Source organism: Trichosporon asahii, assembly GCF_000293215.1.
Source record: "Trichosporon asahii var. asahii CBS 2479 unplaced genomic scaffold scaffold00051, whole genome shotgun sequence".
Taxonomy (NCBI): domain Eukaryota; kingdom Fungi; phylum Basidiomycota; class Tremellomycetes; order Trichosporonales; family Trichosporonaceae; genus Trichosporon; species Trichosporon asahii.
Window position 1 is genome coordinate 491,180 of NW_014040873.1, and position 15,800 is coordinate 506,979.

At 59.9% G+C, this 15,800-nt stretch overlaps 3 protein-coding genes across 3 annotated transcripts; 2 read left to right on the top strand and 1 right to left on the bottom strand.

Annotated features, from left to right (window-relative positions):
- Nucleotides 1-2,374: 2,374 nt before the first annotated feature.
- A1Q1_02583 (uncharacterized protein) lies at nucleotides 2,375-4,378 on the top strand (the record flags this gene model as incomplete). Its single annotated transcript, XM_014323844.1, has 1 exon — nucleotides 2,375-4,378. The coding sequence occupies one exon, from the start codon at nucleotides 2,375-2,377 to the stop codon at nucleotides 4,376-4,378; it is 2,004 nt and encodes a 667-aa protein (XP_014179319.1).
- Nucleotides 4,379-4,409: 31 nt separating this feature from the next.
- A1Q1_02584 (rab guanyl-nucleotide exchange factor) lies at nucleotides 4,410-8,048 on the bottom strand (the record flags this gene model as incomplete). The annotated part of the gene is made up of 7 exons (XM_014323845.1): nucleotides 4,410-5,722; nucleotides 5,777-5,834; nucleotides 5,898-6,599; nucleotides 6,651-7,102; nucleotides 7,164-7,655; nucleotides 7,762-7,926; nucleotides 7,979-8,048. 7 exons carry the CDS (start codon nucleotides 8,046-8,048, stop codon nucleotides 4,410-4,412), a joined length of 3,252 nt encoding a protein of 1,083 aa, XP_014179320.1.
- Nucleotides 8,049-8,297: 249 nt separating this feature from the next.
- Nucleotides 8,298-9,406, top strand: A1Q1_02585 (uncharacterized protein; the record flags this gene model as incomplete). Its single annotated transcript, XM_014323846.1, has 4 exons — nucleotides 8,298-8,457; nucleotides 8,513-8,748; nucleotides 8,933-9,095; nucleotides 9,204-9,406. 4 exons carry the CDS (start codon nucleotides 8,298-8,300, stop codon nucleotides 9,404-9,406), a joined length of 762 nt encoding a protein of 253 aa, XP_014179321.1.
- Between the last annotated feature and the right edge of the window lie 6,394 nt (nucleotides 9,407-15,800).

Here is a 15,800-nt window from a genome sequence, read left to right on the forward strand (position 1 = left end):
AAAACGCTCCTCGGTACAGGCGGCGACGCTCGCCCCGCGCGACTTTTACAAGCGGACGTACCGCCACATTGCGCCGCTCGGTGCGGCTCCGAACCACCGGGAAAGCGCCGAGCGCACAGGCGCACAAGACAGCGACAGCGACGAGAGCGAGTCGTCGACCGAGCTTCCGGGCAGAATCGCAGGCGACGAGCGGCTCAAGTTACCAGCCCTCGGCGCGGCGGAGGAGCAGCAGACGGCCCTGCCGAGCCTGAAGGCGCTGACGCGGCGCGACCCGAGTCCGGCCCGCCACCCCCCGGCCAAGCGGCACACGGACGACACGCTCATCCACGGCGTGAAGCGGCTCGAGCTGGACGACAGGCGGCGCGGCGAGTCCCCCGCCAGCTCCGAGCCCGCCGCAAACGACGTGCAGGAGATGCGCCGAAGGCATGCGGCGCTCATCAAGGCGTGGCTCGTTGCCGTCAACCTCGAGTTTAAGAAGAGGAGCCTGGATAAGGCCCAGGTGCCCCTCCCCGTGGCGGCTGCCGCGTGAGCGACGCACCGCGCGGCCGCTAGGCCGCAAGGTGCGGAGCAGGCGTGAACATCTCGTCTCCCTGTAGTCCAGCCAAAGACGGCCCCGCTCGACGCGGTCGCCGCATAGTTTTCCTTTCGTTATCCCATCCTTTCTCCCAAAGCATAGATTAGACTCCTCATTTCTCTCCCCCCCTGTTTGTACCAGTATTTAACTCGTATCGTATCCCGTTGAAAGTGAAGCCGTTAACGGTGAAAAGGTGACTCGAAGTGAAAACATTTCTCTGATGGACGATCGATCGATGATCACACCGTTTTTTTGTTGCATTGCTATCACTGATTCTGGTGCTGTCTGAAATGTGAGAGTGGGGGGAGAGGATGGGCAGGATGAGACGATGTTGTCGGGCTTGGTGGAAGGAGAGGGGAATGGAATGGAGGACGAAAATGCCACTCAAACCTGGTGGCAACTCGTAGGTCTCCTCGTCTGACTAGACCCGGGCATGTCCTAAAGCTCCCGCCGTTCTGGCCCTCATTACCTCATTACACAAATGAGACATCCAAAAGCCCGTCTGCCCGTGCCCCACGTCCATCAGTGTCAGTGTTCGAATGCATGTCTCTCGAAAGCCGGGGAATGATAAGAGCAAGAAAGCTGGCGCGGGGTGGGGTGGGGTGGTCAAAAAACCAACCGGCGCCAAAAAAGTCAAAAGGAATGTCGGGAAAGAGCCGGCTTTATGCCCACGAGGAATCGAACACAGTCAATGGACTCATCAATAACCTGGACCTTTATCCAGCTGCAATCCCACCCCACTAACCGTCACAGTGAGGGGTTTCCCGTGAAAGTTTGGGTGGGCTGGGTGACTATATACCACCTCTGGCAAATTACGTAACCAACCACCATATGAGAGAGGGACTGCCTAGGGTGGCCTGAAGTCTCTTGCGCCGACCACGACCTCTACGAGAGTGAGACGGGGACAAGCTATTGCGGCCTGGTACTGCAGGGCCATGGTTATATTTGAGTCGTCAGGACCAGTGCCGGCCGCGAGTACTGTGCTAGGAGTAACATATTGATAGAGCCGATGGCAGAGGCCGGCAGAGGCGGCAGAGATATGAAGGTGGGTGGTTGAAGACCTCAGGCACGGTGCCAGTGTTCCAGGGGCGGAATCAGGTCCCCACCCAGTACCCAGTGTTGCCCAGCTCGATCGCAGACGGACGACGGACGCGTCGCGGACTCCGCCGTCTCAGTACTCAGTACTGCGACTTTCAGGATCTTCCAGCTGCCAAGTCAAGTGTACGGGCCTGCGCACTGTCCATCATCCTACACCAGTGCACAGATTGTGTCTGTGCTCTTATACCTTTCACACTTCCTTTACCACTCTTTTCTCCCTCTAGTAGCGATACGGCAGCGATACGGCAGCGACACGGCACTCGCGGTACTTGGTATCACGGCACACGGCCCCCGCAGCAAGTCCCGACGCTCAAACCTCGCGCCGATCTGCGGCCTTGGCGTTGTGCTGGCCTTTCGACTTCGTTGAACAACAACGTTTGACCAACCCTTCAAGTTTGAAACTCTGGACAGACCTCGGACATACGACTTGCGCTTTTCTGTCCGCTCTTGGACAACCCGGTGTGGACGTTTCATCGATCCACGGTGATAGGAACACGCAGTTGGTGCCCGACTATAGCCAGCTTTTGCCGGACTGGCTCGCCGACTGAGCTCTGACTGAGCTCCGACTGCGCTCCGACTGAGCACGTCAACGAGCTGGACTGAGTCCTCTTGGGCTGCTTTCGAAGCAACTGAGTGATCCAGCGAGAACGCAGCCGCCTGATCACCACCTCCCCCCCCCAACCACACACAAGCTCCTCCGACATGAAGACCCCAAGCGTCCTCTCCGGCCTGGCGCTCCTGGCCGTGCACCTCGTCATCTCGCCGCGGAAGCGCCTCCTCTCCTCCGCCGACGACCTCGATCTGCACCACGCAGCAGGCGACGGGGACCATTCCGGCCACTCGGACTCAGGCCACACTCCCGTGTTCCGGCATGTGCACGAGGCGCCCCTCCTCTCGGTCCTGGGCGGCATCGGTCTCGTGTTGTTGGGCTACTGTGCCGCCCAACTGATCTCAACGTTCCGCTCGAACCAGCAAAAGCAGGCGAATGGGTTTGCCCGACTGCGGGAGAAGGAAGCCAAGCAGGAAGAAGAGGACAGGGGATGGCTCCGTGAGGCGGCGAGGTTGGCTCGGCTCGCGCTGCTGGTCCTCTGTGTCCGGAATGTAGGGCCGGTGCGTACTGGAGTTCTCTTGCTCGCGCGCGGGATTCTGGGGCGAGATTACGGCCTTGCGCTTGCTGTCGGCGCCGTGGCTCTGAGCCAGGTACAGCGCGAGTCGAGGCTGGTCGGCTGTCTCGCGCTAGCCGGCGTGTCGGCGGCGGAATCCCTGCTCCCTCGCTCTGGGAGCCGTCTCCCCGTCCTCTGTGCCGGCGCGGGCCTCGGGCTGCTCCTCTTCCTGGCCAACTTGAAGCTCGACATGCTCCTCCTCCCCGTCCTGGCGCTGTCGGGCTTCCTCCTCTCCAGCTCGCGCTCGACGCTCCTCGCGTCAGCGGCTGCGTCCATGGTCCTCTCGCCCTTGCCGAGCTCAGATCTGCTGACGCTGCTCCCCGCGCTCATCTCGATCCGCAAGTCCTCCCTGGCAGCGTGGCGCGCCCATCTCTCCGCGATCCTCCTGAACCAAGCCTCGCGCAAGATCTTCTACTTCCTCCTCCTGAACCTGTCGTACATGTTCGTGCAACTGTTCTATGGGCTGTACACGAACTCGCTCGGCCTGATCAGTGACGCGATCCACATGCTCTTCGACTGTCTTGGCCTCGGCATCGGCTTGTGGGCCAGTGTGGCAAGTACGTGGCCCGCGGACGCGCGCTATACCTTTGGCTATGGACGCGTGGAGACGCTGAGCGGCTTCGGGAACGGCGTGTTCCTCATGCTCGTGTCCGTGTTCATCATCTTTGAGGGCGTGCAGAGGGTGTTCAACCCGCCTGAGATGGAGACGAGGCAGCTGTTGTTGGTTAGCAGTGTGGGGCTGGGCATTAATCTGTTTGGCATGTGGGCGACGGGGGGACATCATCATCATGGCCACGGGCACGGGCACTCGCATGGGCATGGCCACGCGCACGCGCACGCGCACGAGGTGCATGAGAAGAAGACGGATGACCATGGACACGGGCATGGCCACGGGCATGGCCATGGACATGGACACGGGCACGGGGCCGAGTGTAATGGGCACGACCACGGACACGGCAATGGCCACGCGCACTCGAACGGTCAATCCCACCAGAGCCACGACCACGGTCACGACCAGAGCCACTCTCACTCCCACTCTCACTCCCACTCCCACTCCCACTCCCACTCCCACGGGCACAGCCACGACCACGCGCACAGCCACAACATGCACGGCGTCTTCCTGCACGTGCTCGCCGACACGCTGGGCAGCGTCGGCGTGATCCTCTCCACCCTCCTCATCCGCTACACCGGCTGGACGGTCTGGGACCCTTTGGCCTCTTTGTTCATCGCGCTCCTCATTCTCGCGTCCGTGACGCCCCTCGTGCTCGAATCTGGGCGCGTCCTCGCACTCGACATTGGCGACGACGCCTCTGTCCGACGCGCATTGACAGAGCTGAATACGTCTGGAGTCGACTTCTCAGCGCCCAGGTTCTGGCAGGACGTCAATGGCCTCCGTGGGTCTTTGCACTTACAGCTCCAAGGGAGTAGGTTGGGGGTCGATAGAATGAAGGGCAAAGTGAGGCAGGCGCTGGAGCCGCTCGGTCTGAAAGAACTCGTCATCCAGGCCGAAGGCGACAGGTTCTGTGATTGCATGACGGGATAGATGGTATAGAGAAAGATGCATTATGTTTGTTCTAGTTTGGGGTTGTCTCTACGCTACTCTTACGTCGGAGTTGGCGGAAGAGTTGTGCCGATCCGCAATGTCCCTCGGGCGTGTCGTCTTGAGCCACGACGACCACCACGGAGACTCTCTGCTGGTAACTCGCGGCCTCGCAGCTGCGCCGCTCGGCCGCTACTGATACTGCCTGTTCAGCCAAGCGCTGAACTGGTCCTTGCAGTGAAGATGCGTGACCTGGCCCCTCGGCGCATGCACTGCAATGGCGCTCTGGCCCAGCCGCTTGTGGCATTGGGGACACACTCGCTGGTCGTCGACTTTCACCCGCCGCACCTCCAGGTTCAGCACCATGCCCTTGACCTGCACGTTGCGCGATTTCACGAGCTCCTTCTGGATCCGGTGCGCGGCGAGTGCAGAGTGCGTCGCCTTCAGCTGCTTGCTGAGGTAGGTCTGCACGTCGGAGACGGAGATCATGGGCGGGAGCAGAGAGATGACCGCGTCGCTGTCGATGCGCAGGCCGTGCCGCGTTATCAGCTCGAGTGCGGGTTTCACTAACGGCTCGGCGGAGAGGCCGGTTGGCGGGGAGGCGACGGGTGGCGAGCCAGGACGCGAGGTGCCGCGTGATGATGGTGGTGGCGAGAACGTGCGCCCAGACATCGATGAGCGCCGTCCGGGCGTCGGCGCGAGGTACAGCTTCAGCAGGTGCAGGTAGATGCCCTTCGGATCGGGATCCTTTGCGTACACTTTGGAGCAGTACGCCTCGGCTGCTTGGTAGTCCCCCAGGTCGTACACGTAGATCCGCAGAGCCGCGTCGTGGTTCCCAAGACGGCCCTGCAGCAGAGCCCGCGCGCGAGGCATTTCTGAAGTCAGCTAGGGATCCTGCTTCATAAAGCTTACCATCTCCTCGGAGCTGGCTTAAGATGCGGTACGCGCGGTAGCGTGTTGATGTCGAAAGGAACTCGAGCAGCTTGCCGAGCGCCTTACCCTCGACCTCTTTCTTCTGCTCCTTTTGCGCCTCACGCACACTCCGCAGCAGCAGCTCCGCCAGCTTGTCGTGCAGGTCCGGGCTCTGCTCGCCTAACGCGATGACGTGCTCGAGGTACTTGACCGCGCTCGGCCAGTGCTCTAGCTCGAGGAACGCCGTCACCTTTGCTCGCGGCAGAGCGTCGACCTCGGGCTCGTCGGCGGTGAAAATCTGCAGCGCGCGTTGCGGGTCCTCGCGGAAAATCCACTTTGCAGAGGCAAAGATCAGGTCGAGGTGTGACGGGCCGAGCTTCTCGAGGTAGCGTATCGTCGGCGGATACCGGTCGAGCGGATCGTCCTCTGGCTGTGCTTGCCTTTGTGTCAGTTGGAATACAGACGAAGCAACTTACTCATAGAGCATACTGAGAGCCTTGTCGTGCATGTTCTTCTGCATGTAGAGATCACGGAGGTCGTCGATGCGCTGGGGTCAGCTGAGCACGTCACGGCGTAAGCTCACTCCTTTCTCTCGCAAGAGAGGTTCCACCTCGGCGACGTCGCACCAATTCTCAATGCGACACAGACTTCCCACGAGCGTCGGACGCGCAACGAGGTACACCTTCAGCAAGCTAGTGTACACCACCTGTGCCGTTCGGAGTAACTGCTCAGCGTTCAACTCGGTCATCGGCACGTCCGGCAGCTCGTGCACCTCCTTCGCCGGCATGTCAGACAGCGGCACCATGTCCGCTTCCGAGGGCAGCGGCTTGCCGAGAGCGGGGATGGCGCCGGCCAGCTTCTGTCTTCTGTCTGACAGGAAGTAGATGAGCTCGTCGATCGCCGCCCGCGAGATCTCGGTGCTATTCCCCGGGACGTCCTTACCGACGATGGGGGCATCTGGCGTCGGAGAACGGTCATCCTTGGCCGTGCTCGCCACAGAGCGGATAGTCTCATTGCTCTTCTTCCTAGAGAGCGACAGGTGTGCGTTGAATAGCGATTTCGGCACCGACGTCCCCGGCTCTGGCGCTGACTCTGGCGGCTCCGGCGGTTCTAGTCGAGCACCCTCAACGGCGCCAAATAGCGACATCCAGTCTTCCCGAGGGACATACAGGTTCCCCGAGACAGCCTGTTGCGGGTAGAGCGCAACGACCTTGGCCGGGTGAACGTTCTGGGCGATGAATGTCTCGATAGCAGGCTGGTACTCTCCACGCGCAAACTGTGAGACCGCCTGAAGGACGCGAAGGTGGGAGAGCTTTTGCGTCTGCTTGTTAGCTAAGCACGCGACATGCTAAGCTTCACTTACAGGAGCCAACTTTGCGTCACCCGATGCCTCCACTAATCCGATCGCGTCAGCCACTCGTCCCTCCTTGACGAGCTCGTCGACTGCGTCCCCAACGTCTCCTGTCCGCATCTCCCACACGGTACTTCCTTCGCTGTTCAGCTGTGTCTTGTCCGTCGGAGTTGAAACCAGCAAGACCTTCGGCTCTCCCAAAGAGGGCCCTTGCGGTCCTGCCTTCGAGCTAACACTGATAGCGGAGACTGTCAGACCGCCGGCGGACGGAGCCGGGAAGGCCACAATATTTCGCAGGGCGAGCGTCGGCGCGAGGTGTACGCGCACTGATGGCAACGGCGGAGTCGAGCTCGAGCCCACGCTAGCCGCGGCAGGCAGGACCGAGTAGATGTACGGGTTGCCGAACGCGAGCAAGTCCGGCGTCGCGGGCCACTGCAGCGACTCGCCCCTCGTGAAGCGTCCTTCTGACGAGAAGAAGACACCAAGGTCTGCTTGTCAGCTGCGCCACATCACCTCAAAGCTTACCATCTCGTGCCAGAAGCACCTCTCCGCCTACTGTTCTCGTTCCAGCAGGGATAGCTGCTTTGCTCAGCATCCCTCCGAAACCAGTGAAGGCGCTGCCGAAGCCGCCTCCAGCCTCGTGGCCCGGCTTAGCATCCGACGGTCCAGCAGTGGGCGGGTAACCAGTGGTCGGTAGCTCAGTCACGGACAGGCGAGAGGCCGCTGCCGGACCATTCGAAATGTGGAGGAGCACGCTGGACTGCGGAGAGTAGAGCAGGTGCACAGTGTCGGGCAAGTCGGCGTAGAAGGGAGCCGGAAAGATGACAGTTCTCGGGCTATGAGGAAGCGAGAGCTCCCAGGCCTCGCCCAGATGCTTCCCGGCACCGTAGACCAGCACCTTTTTCCGACATCCGATGACGAGCAGGTCCTTCGAGACCTTCCCTGGCGTACCTCCGTCCTCCTTAGCCGGACCAGGCGCAAAGTACGTCGTAGTGGCGAACGCATGTGGTGTTCTGGCTTGCGATAGTGTCGTCGTGCATCCCTTCCCCATCAAGTTGCCCAGCTTGTGGAGCGTCACAGTTGAGTCTGTATGTCAGCTACGGTTGCCGATGCGCTAGCTCACCAGTCAGGACCACGAGCTGCTTGGCTTCTGGCAGAACGCCGATTTGGTCGATCTGTCTCCGTCCAACCTGGTGCGTCTCAAGCAGCTTAGGAGACTCGTCTTCGAGCTCCGCTAGGGAGTAAACGCGCAGAGACCCATCGGCGCAGCCCGCGTACAGTTGGTCGCCTGAGGGTTGTTAGCTCTGGAGCACGAACAGGTCTGAGCTCGTTCAACTCACCATGCTGGTGTAAGGCGGTGATACGTGTCTTGGTCCCTGTAATGAGAGGGTGCAGGGCATGGCTGCCCATAATGCCGAGCGTCGATGCAGGAGGTGAAGGATGGTCGCAGGATGGTAGGAACAAGCCGACATTGAGCTTCGAGGTCGCGGAACGCGGTGGCCAGGTGGAGGTTACCGGAACCGGGCATGACGTACCTTCCTTCCCCAGATCTCGTGGTACATCTGTGGCAACAGTGGCCAAGGCGACTTTCATCAACACACACTCGCTGTCTCCACCGACGAGATCAACGAGCGCACTCAAAACGCAGAAAACCGATACATGCTTGCAGCTGCTCGGGTCCTCCCTGTTGTTTCTCGACTTCCTCTCCGTGCCACCGTACGTCTGGCATCCACTACTTCCGTCATGATGCCCATCGAGCCAAAGGACATCCCGACCGTTTCAAAGCAAGGTCTAGGGAAGCGGCTATCCATCTGGAGAGGTGAGGAAGCTGTGTGATTAAGAAGCGCAGCTAACATGCAGGCGACATTACCAAGCTGAAGGTACGCGATTGACGGGCCGTGGCTGCTCGAAGTGGAGACCGGCTGCGGAGACGCTCCCTTTGCTGACACGGCAGATTGACATGATCGTCAACGCTGCGAACAAGTCGCTTCTGGGTGGTGGTGGTGTCGACGGTGCGATCCACCGTGCTGCTGGACCTGATCTGTTGCGAGAGTGCAGGGGTCTCAGAGGTGCCGACACCGGTGAGGTGAAGGTGACCAAGGGATACGAAGTGAGTGAAGCTCGCGTGAGGCGAGGTCTTGCGTGTCGAGGGCAGGTAGGAAAGAGACTGCCGTTGTCGCAATGTCGCAGTGTCTTTCAGGGTTTCCAATGCCCATCCCCCATTATCTTTCCTCGCTCCTCGCGCGCCGCATCGGCCGCTCCAGTTTATGAACTTCGGCGTGAACTGATCCCAGCTCCCCGCCAAGTACATCGCGCACGCCGTGGGGCCCATCTACTCCGAGTCAATGAAGGAAATGTGCGCGGCGCAGCTCGAGAACTGCTACAGGTCTGCGCTGGAACAGTGCTCAGACATTGGGTGCACGGAGATCGCCTTCCCGAGCATCAGCACCGGTATCTGTGAGTACTCCTGTGATCCGCGTTGTCTCCAGGGTTTGTCACAAATGCGGGCAGACCATGCAGACAATTGCAGCTGTGCGTGTTCGAGCAACGTAGCTGACGATTCAGACGGCTATCCCATTGAGGACGCGACCGAGATCGCGATCGAGACGACGAAGGACTTCCTGGAGAAGGATGATAAGGTGAGTTCGACAGGAGTTGTTCAAACTGACAGGCAGGTGAAGCAGGTCGTGTTCTGTGTGTTTTCGCCCGAGGACGAGGAGGTGTACAAGAAGCTCGTCAAGAGCATCGTCCCCACGAACGATGCGTGAGCGTGAAGGTGAAGTGGGCAGACTGTATAGTAGCATTATGTTAAGTCAAGCTGTGAAGTGTCCTATCGTCGGCTCGAGTTAGGGGATCTTCAGGCGCCGGGCTGACGAAGCCACTCCAAGGCAAGGACTGCATGGTACTGAGCGGACGGGCGGCTACAGCGACTCCTCGATACCAAGCGCTCATAGAGGTGAGTTTCACCTCGATCTTACAAGTCATAGCCTTCAAGAGGGCACGGGAACAGCGAATGCAGCTCCAGGTCGACGAAAAGATGACACTTTGTGACCTAGCAATGGCAACGTCAAGCGCGACGCCGTGGAAGTGTTTCGGGCCTGCCTCGCAGTCGTCGCCGCTGAGTGTTTCAGGACACCTCGGCAGTCGGCTTGCATCCTAGTCGGCCGAGTCGGGGAGTCTGCGAATACTTCAGACGTGTGACAGACACTGAAGCGGGTCTGACTGTTCACTGCGACGGCTCCACCGACCCTCGCCGCCGAGTGTCAAGAGTGTTACAAGTGTCAGGACGCTTGCACTCGGACGGCGGTGCGGCGTGCACCGCGGAGAGGCAGTCGCACCCATTCCCAATGCCGCGACGAAGTTCGAACACGAAGATGCATAAGAACCCCGTGTCAGACGTGTCAGTTCTGTAACGAGCGTACGAGCGTCAGAAGTATCAGTTCTGTTACGTGTGTCAGTGGTTCCCAGTGACATGGAAGGAAGTTGTGTGTGGCACGGGTAAGGCGGACATCCAACCCAACATACCACACACCTGTTACCCTCCCTTAGTCACTGTTTCGCATATCTTGGAGTCATGCATATGCATGCATGATCATGCAAGTCACAGATCAGTGACACATGTATCAGCAAGAAGAACCAACGCACGTCCGCGAATCGAGGGGGGCTGAAACCAAACCTCAATCCGCCACCCCTCCCCCCCCTTCGCGTTCATGTTTTGCGGCCTGCCTCTCTTGGCCGTGCGTCTTCATGGACACGCGGAGTGTCACATGCCCAAACCCATGCATGCGCGCTGCGTGCGTGCACAGTGTAATGCGTCAGAGGCTGAATCGTCGTCACTTGAAGCGTCGAAAACCGTCGTCGGAGGCGTAAGTGATGAATGCGCCGCAAGGCCGTGAATTAGTGCGCCGAGCGCGCCGAGAAAACCACTAGCGTCGCCGCTAAGTGCTAGTGTATCTAGTGTCGTCGATCGGCGCTAAGCCGCAGACGCCGCTACTCCTTTGGTCGTCTGTCAACTGAGACGACAAGGCTCCTTGCTCTTGGCCGCTTGGGCATGTGTTTCCATCGGAACAGGAAGCTGTGCTGGACCAGCGTGCTGGTCGCCCACTCGCCCGCCGCTCACCTCCGCACCGACGTCAGCAGGTACAAGTCCGAGTCCCACATGGCTCGGAGCGCCGGAGCACCATCGCTCGACAGCGAGATCGACGCAACAGTCGCGTGCAGCGGCTGACGCAGGTACGCATGACTCAATTGCGTTGAGCCGGTGCATCCACATACAGTTGGGCAAGAGGCACGAATAGAACCAAGGAGCTTTTCTGACGTCACCAGGCACGTTGGAGGCACACGGAAGGCACGGAGCTCACCCAAACTCCAACTCCCAGTTCCCTTTCCAATGTGGAGAGCGATCGGCTTCTCCGTTTGCTCTGAGGGCAGCTCATCCGCTCCGCTGGCCCTGTAGACGTCCACGGGCGTCCACTGCCGCGCTGCCGCAGTAGGTCGCGACGACTGGTGCCGCTCTAGGGCCACGAATGCCGATCCCTCCGTGGGCCGTGGACCGTGGGCCGTTACGAGGGAGGAGTAAGAGGAAAGTGCACACGACCAACTCCCAACGTCCCACAGTTCCTAGAGTGGAATGCCGCTCAGTGCCGCTCGGCGAGGCGGGCGGAGGGCGAAGCCCTGCGGAGTCCTTCCTCCTACCTCCTACCCTTCTACCCTTCTAGCTCGACTGCAGAGTGGAAAGGACGCAAGGGTTGGGAGGGATGTACCGAGAGACCGCCCCTCCCTGTCAGTTCAGTTCAGTCTTACGTATGAATGGGGAGAGAAATCCGAATACCTTTGTGGCTTTCGCTCGGTCGCTCGGGCCCCCCTCATTCGGTGCCGGGAAGCGATGCGCAGCGCATGACATGCACCATGCCAGAAATGGGGAGCACGGGGGCATGGGGCGGGGAGCATGGGAGAGCCCTTGCGGTGAGGTTTGTGCGGTGAATAGTCTGCGTGGGCCGTGGAGCTCAGCCTGAAGTGCATCAAGGTGCGGCTGAAAGGTTACGAGACAAAACCTCGGAGCCGCCTACGCCAGTGTCGAACTGTGTCACCGCATGCAGTGCGCCGAGTCAGTGGAACAATGGGAGCAACGCCGTCCATGCGCGCCGTTCCATGCGCATACAGGTGACCACGGGACCCCGGCGGATCCCCACATCTCCAAGCCTGCTTGCCCACTCTGCTCCACGTCGCTGATGACGACCAAAACTGAGAATAGCAGCACCTGACATCTGAAGAGGCGGTGTGGCTGAGGAATGTGTGTCTGGATGAGCGACTTTATTCCCCGACTCTGTGCGTTGTACGCGGCGTATCAAATCGCGCATTAACATTGACGATACGATCCAGTGCAGGCCAACGGGGTGATGGGCCAGTGGGACGCACTGGTCTTATCGCAATGACGACTTCTCTAGCGGCCACGTAGAGTTCGTCTCGATGTCAGGTGTTGAACTAGCCTTTGCGTGGAGCTCATGCAAGCAGCCGAGTGGAGCCGGACAGGAGCGGGTCCGGTGGGTCCGGCGTTTCGGCCAGCCTCATCTGCTGCAGCGCGCCAGCGGCGAAACAATGGCGAACGTGTGAACGTTCCAGCACGCAGAAACAAGACAGGAGCCACAGGAGACAGAAACCCCTGCCCGCTCTCTGAACTGAGCGGCGAAGTGAAGCCGAGAGCGACATGTCACCGCCCGCCCGCCGCTGTACCACTGTGTGCTTGGCAAGCCACTAGTCATATAGATCGAACGTGCATGTCCCAATGTCCCGTTGGAGTGGGCTGGCGTAGCTGGCGTAGCTGGCGCAAGCTGGCGGGTACGGTCCCGAAAGCACGCAAGAAATGCTTGGCCAAGCGAAGTGGTAGAGATAAGTCTGATTCCACCGTCCGGTGCGCGATTTGCTTACTCGCATGCCCCGGCAACACATACATACACTGCAGCGGGCATGAGGGGATCTCGGGGACGAAGGCGTGCGCCTAACTGCGAGTCTGCGAGTCTGCGAGTCTGGACAGTTGTGTCAGTGTGCACAGTGTGCAGGTCTCGGTGTTCTGGATCCCGAAACGAGTCGACCACGGTCGAGACATACAGGTACACAGACACGAGATGAGATCTGCCTCATGCCTCGGACGCCCGCGCGTGCCCATGCCTGGTGCCCGCCAGACACGAGTACCTCACGACCGGGCTACCCGGGCTGCAATGTAGGCATGTTAGAGCCTCCCTGCTAAGCAGCTAAGCATAAGTCTATCCGGCGATGGGCACCGGTGTGTGTGGGCTGCGCTGGATGTCTGCTGGAGATAACGTTGGTCATGTGCAGTCTTGTGCGGCCGCGGGCGCCATGTTGAACCGTCGCACAGCGCGTACGCGCGTACAGGCTGTGAAGCCTCACTTCCGAAGCGGCAACGCAATCTGTGCGTACAAGCGCATTGCACGAGCGTTAGACAGTGGAGCAGGCCGAGCAGGAGCACTTAGACTCAAGCGGACTCAAGCGCGCACTTCGAGCCAAAGCAGGATCGCAGGATGTCACGCCGTATCACCTGTTGGGCTATGAAACGCGGGAGTCCAAAGCTGGCCTATGGTGCGTTTCGTGCGGTTTCGTGAGGCCAAACAATCACTCCCTCCCAACGAACACTAGTGCACCGAGTCCCCTCCGAGCCTCCGAGGGTCTCCTTCCTCCGTCCCCGCCGAGCTGATGTGATCGGTGGTGTTCGGGTCAGACTTATCAGACCTATCTGAAGCGCACACGCACTCAGTGGGTGCCATCTTTGGAACGCTTCGTGGTCATATGATCATATGCATCCCCATCCGACGAGACGCAAAAGTAGCCGAAGTGCACATTGACGATCACGAAATGAATGCCCCGCTTCCCCGTTGGTCCCCACAATGGCAGCGGTGGACCCTCCAGTGCCTATTGAGCTGCAGCACGCTGCATGCGCTGCAGACGACCCAAACAATTCGTAGCACCGAGACCCACCAAGACTGAAATGCAGGTAGGAAAGGCAGGAGGGCAACGGCGCGCGAGGGCAGGGGCAAATGCCGATTGCGCGATTGCGCGATTCCATCGGTCAACTAAACCAGTTAAGTTGTGGCCGTTCCGGACGCATTGGCGCAGTCGTGTCTGTGCCGGCGTCGGAGGCGGACGCGAGACGAGTATGCGAGGTCATGTGAGAGATTCACACGACGCACTTGCGCAGGGGCCCTCGGACCTGGGACCTTAGGCTCTGGCGAGGTGTCGGCGACGGCCGGGGGTTGTGCCCCAGAGTATGCACGTCTGCTCGATCACATCGGAGTACTCGGACTTGCACACGGGGTTCGGATACATACTCCTCGCCAGAGCCACACATCTGTCAGACGCAGTCGCAGTCGACTGCAGATGAGCTAGATGAGATAGATATTGAACTCGTACATTCAGATCTCCAGATCGCGCAGTCTCTGCTTGGTCTGCTTGGTACTGCTTGTGTTTCTCTGCATTCCACCATAGTTCATTGCTGTGCACGAACAAGTGCAAGCCACGTCCCACTTGAATCTCATCTAGATGGCTGCACAGCTGCAGACGCTGGCACATGCCATCATTGACGCATGCAACGCAGGCAACGCAGGCTACGGTGTCATCGCGGCTGTTGCTGGATCCAGCGTTGGGGGTGGAATGATTGCGTCATGCTGGCTGGTAGTGTTTGTGGACTGAGGAGTCAGTAGTATCCGCTCGCCCTGTGCCGTGCGCCGCCATGCCGGAAGCCGGAGCCGTGGCGCGCAAAGGCCGTCGAGTTTGCGGGATCAGATCGGTGGGCAGCCAATTCCAGATGGACGAGGGGCTCACGAATCTCGCTCGCATCAGGCGACGACGTGTTGTTTGACCACTGGAGGAGATGGGACTACACTCCGTGTGTTGGTTGAGGGATTAAGGGCAGGCGTTGTGGCCAATGGGAAGAGAGAGCGCTCGACTCCGAGACTGGACGGCGAAACGGGACCTAAAAACAGCTACGCCCAGCATGCCCAGCATTCGTGCTGCCCATATGCCAACGGATTCAGGTCCCACCGTTGTGCCTGACGCTTGGGGCGTAAGACGCAGAGGCGGCAATGGCGCTGCTGGCGGCCAATACAGACACAAAGAGGCCATTTTGATCCCGGGTGGTGGTTTAATTCAATTTTTTCCTATTCTTGTCGCTAATCGCCCATCAGCCTACTGGGTGGCGAGGGGTGTGGTTGCGCTGTCTCGCTGTCTCGCTGTCTCGCTGTCTCGCTGCTGTCGCCAGGGACAAACCACCCGGGCGGCCAACTGTCCACTCATCCCTGGCTCTTTCCGGCCGCTCACGGCACAAAGCACCTCTCAAATCTTACCCCCTGCTCCCCTCCTCCCCTTAGCAAGGGGACAGGGCCCCTGTCGTTTTCTCCCATGCTACTCGATGGACTCGTGTTGCGGCCTCTACATGCTCTACAGGTGTGCATCAGAGCCTGAGCCTGAAGCCTACTGATGCACTCTCCCTCCCTCCCCTCCGGTACTAGCCGCAACGTGAGCAGGCCAGCAGGCAGTTAACGGGGCTTTATTTGTGTACATTGTCGAGAGGCGAATTCGACGCCCCCTCCGACCGACCGTATCCACCCTGGACCCGCAGACCCGCAGACCCGCAGACCCCTCGCACACCCTCCCACACTCACACTGAGCGACCGAAGCCCTGTATATACCGACACCGGCCGGGAGCAACGCCGTCCATGCGCGCCGTTCCATGCGCATACAGGTGACCACGGGACCCCGGCGGATCCCCACATCTCCAAGCCTGCTTGCCCACTCTGCTCCACGTCGCTGATGACGACCAAAACTGAGAATAGCAGCACCTGACATCTGAAGAGGCGGTGTGGCTGAGGAATGTGTGTCTGGATGAGCGACTTTATTCCCCGACTCTGTGCGGTGTACGCGGCGTATCAAATCGCGCATTAACATTGACGATACGATCCAGTGCAGGCCAACGGGGTGATGGGCCAGTGGGACGCACTGGTCTTATCGCAATGACGACTTCTCTAGCGGCCACGTAGAGTTCGTCTCGATGTCAGGTGTTGAACTAGCCTTTGCGTGGAGCTCATGCAAGCAGCCGAGTGGAGCCGGACAGGAGCGGGTCCGGTGGGTCCGGCGTTTCGGCCAGCCTCA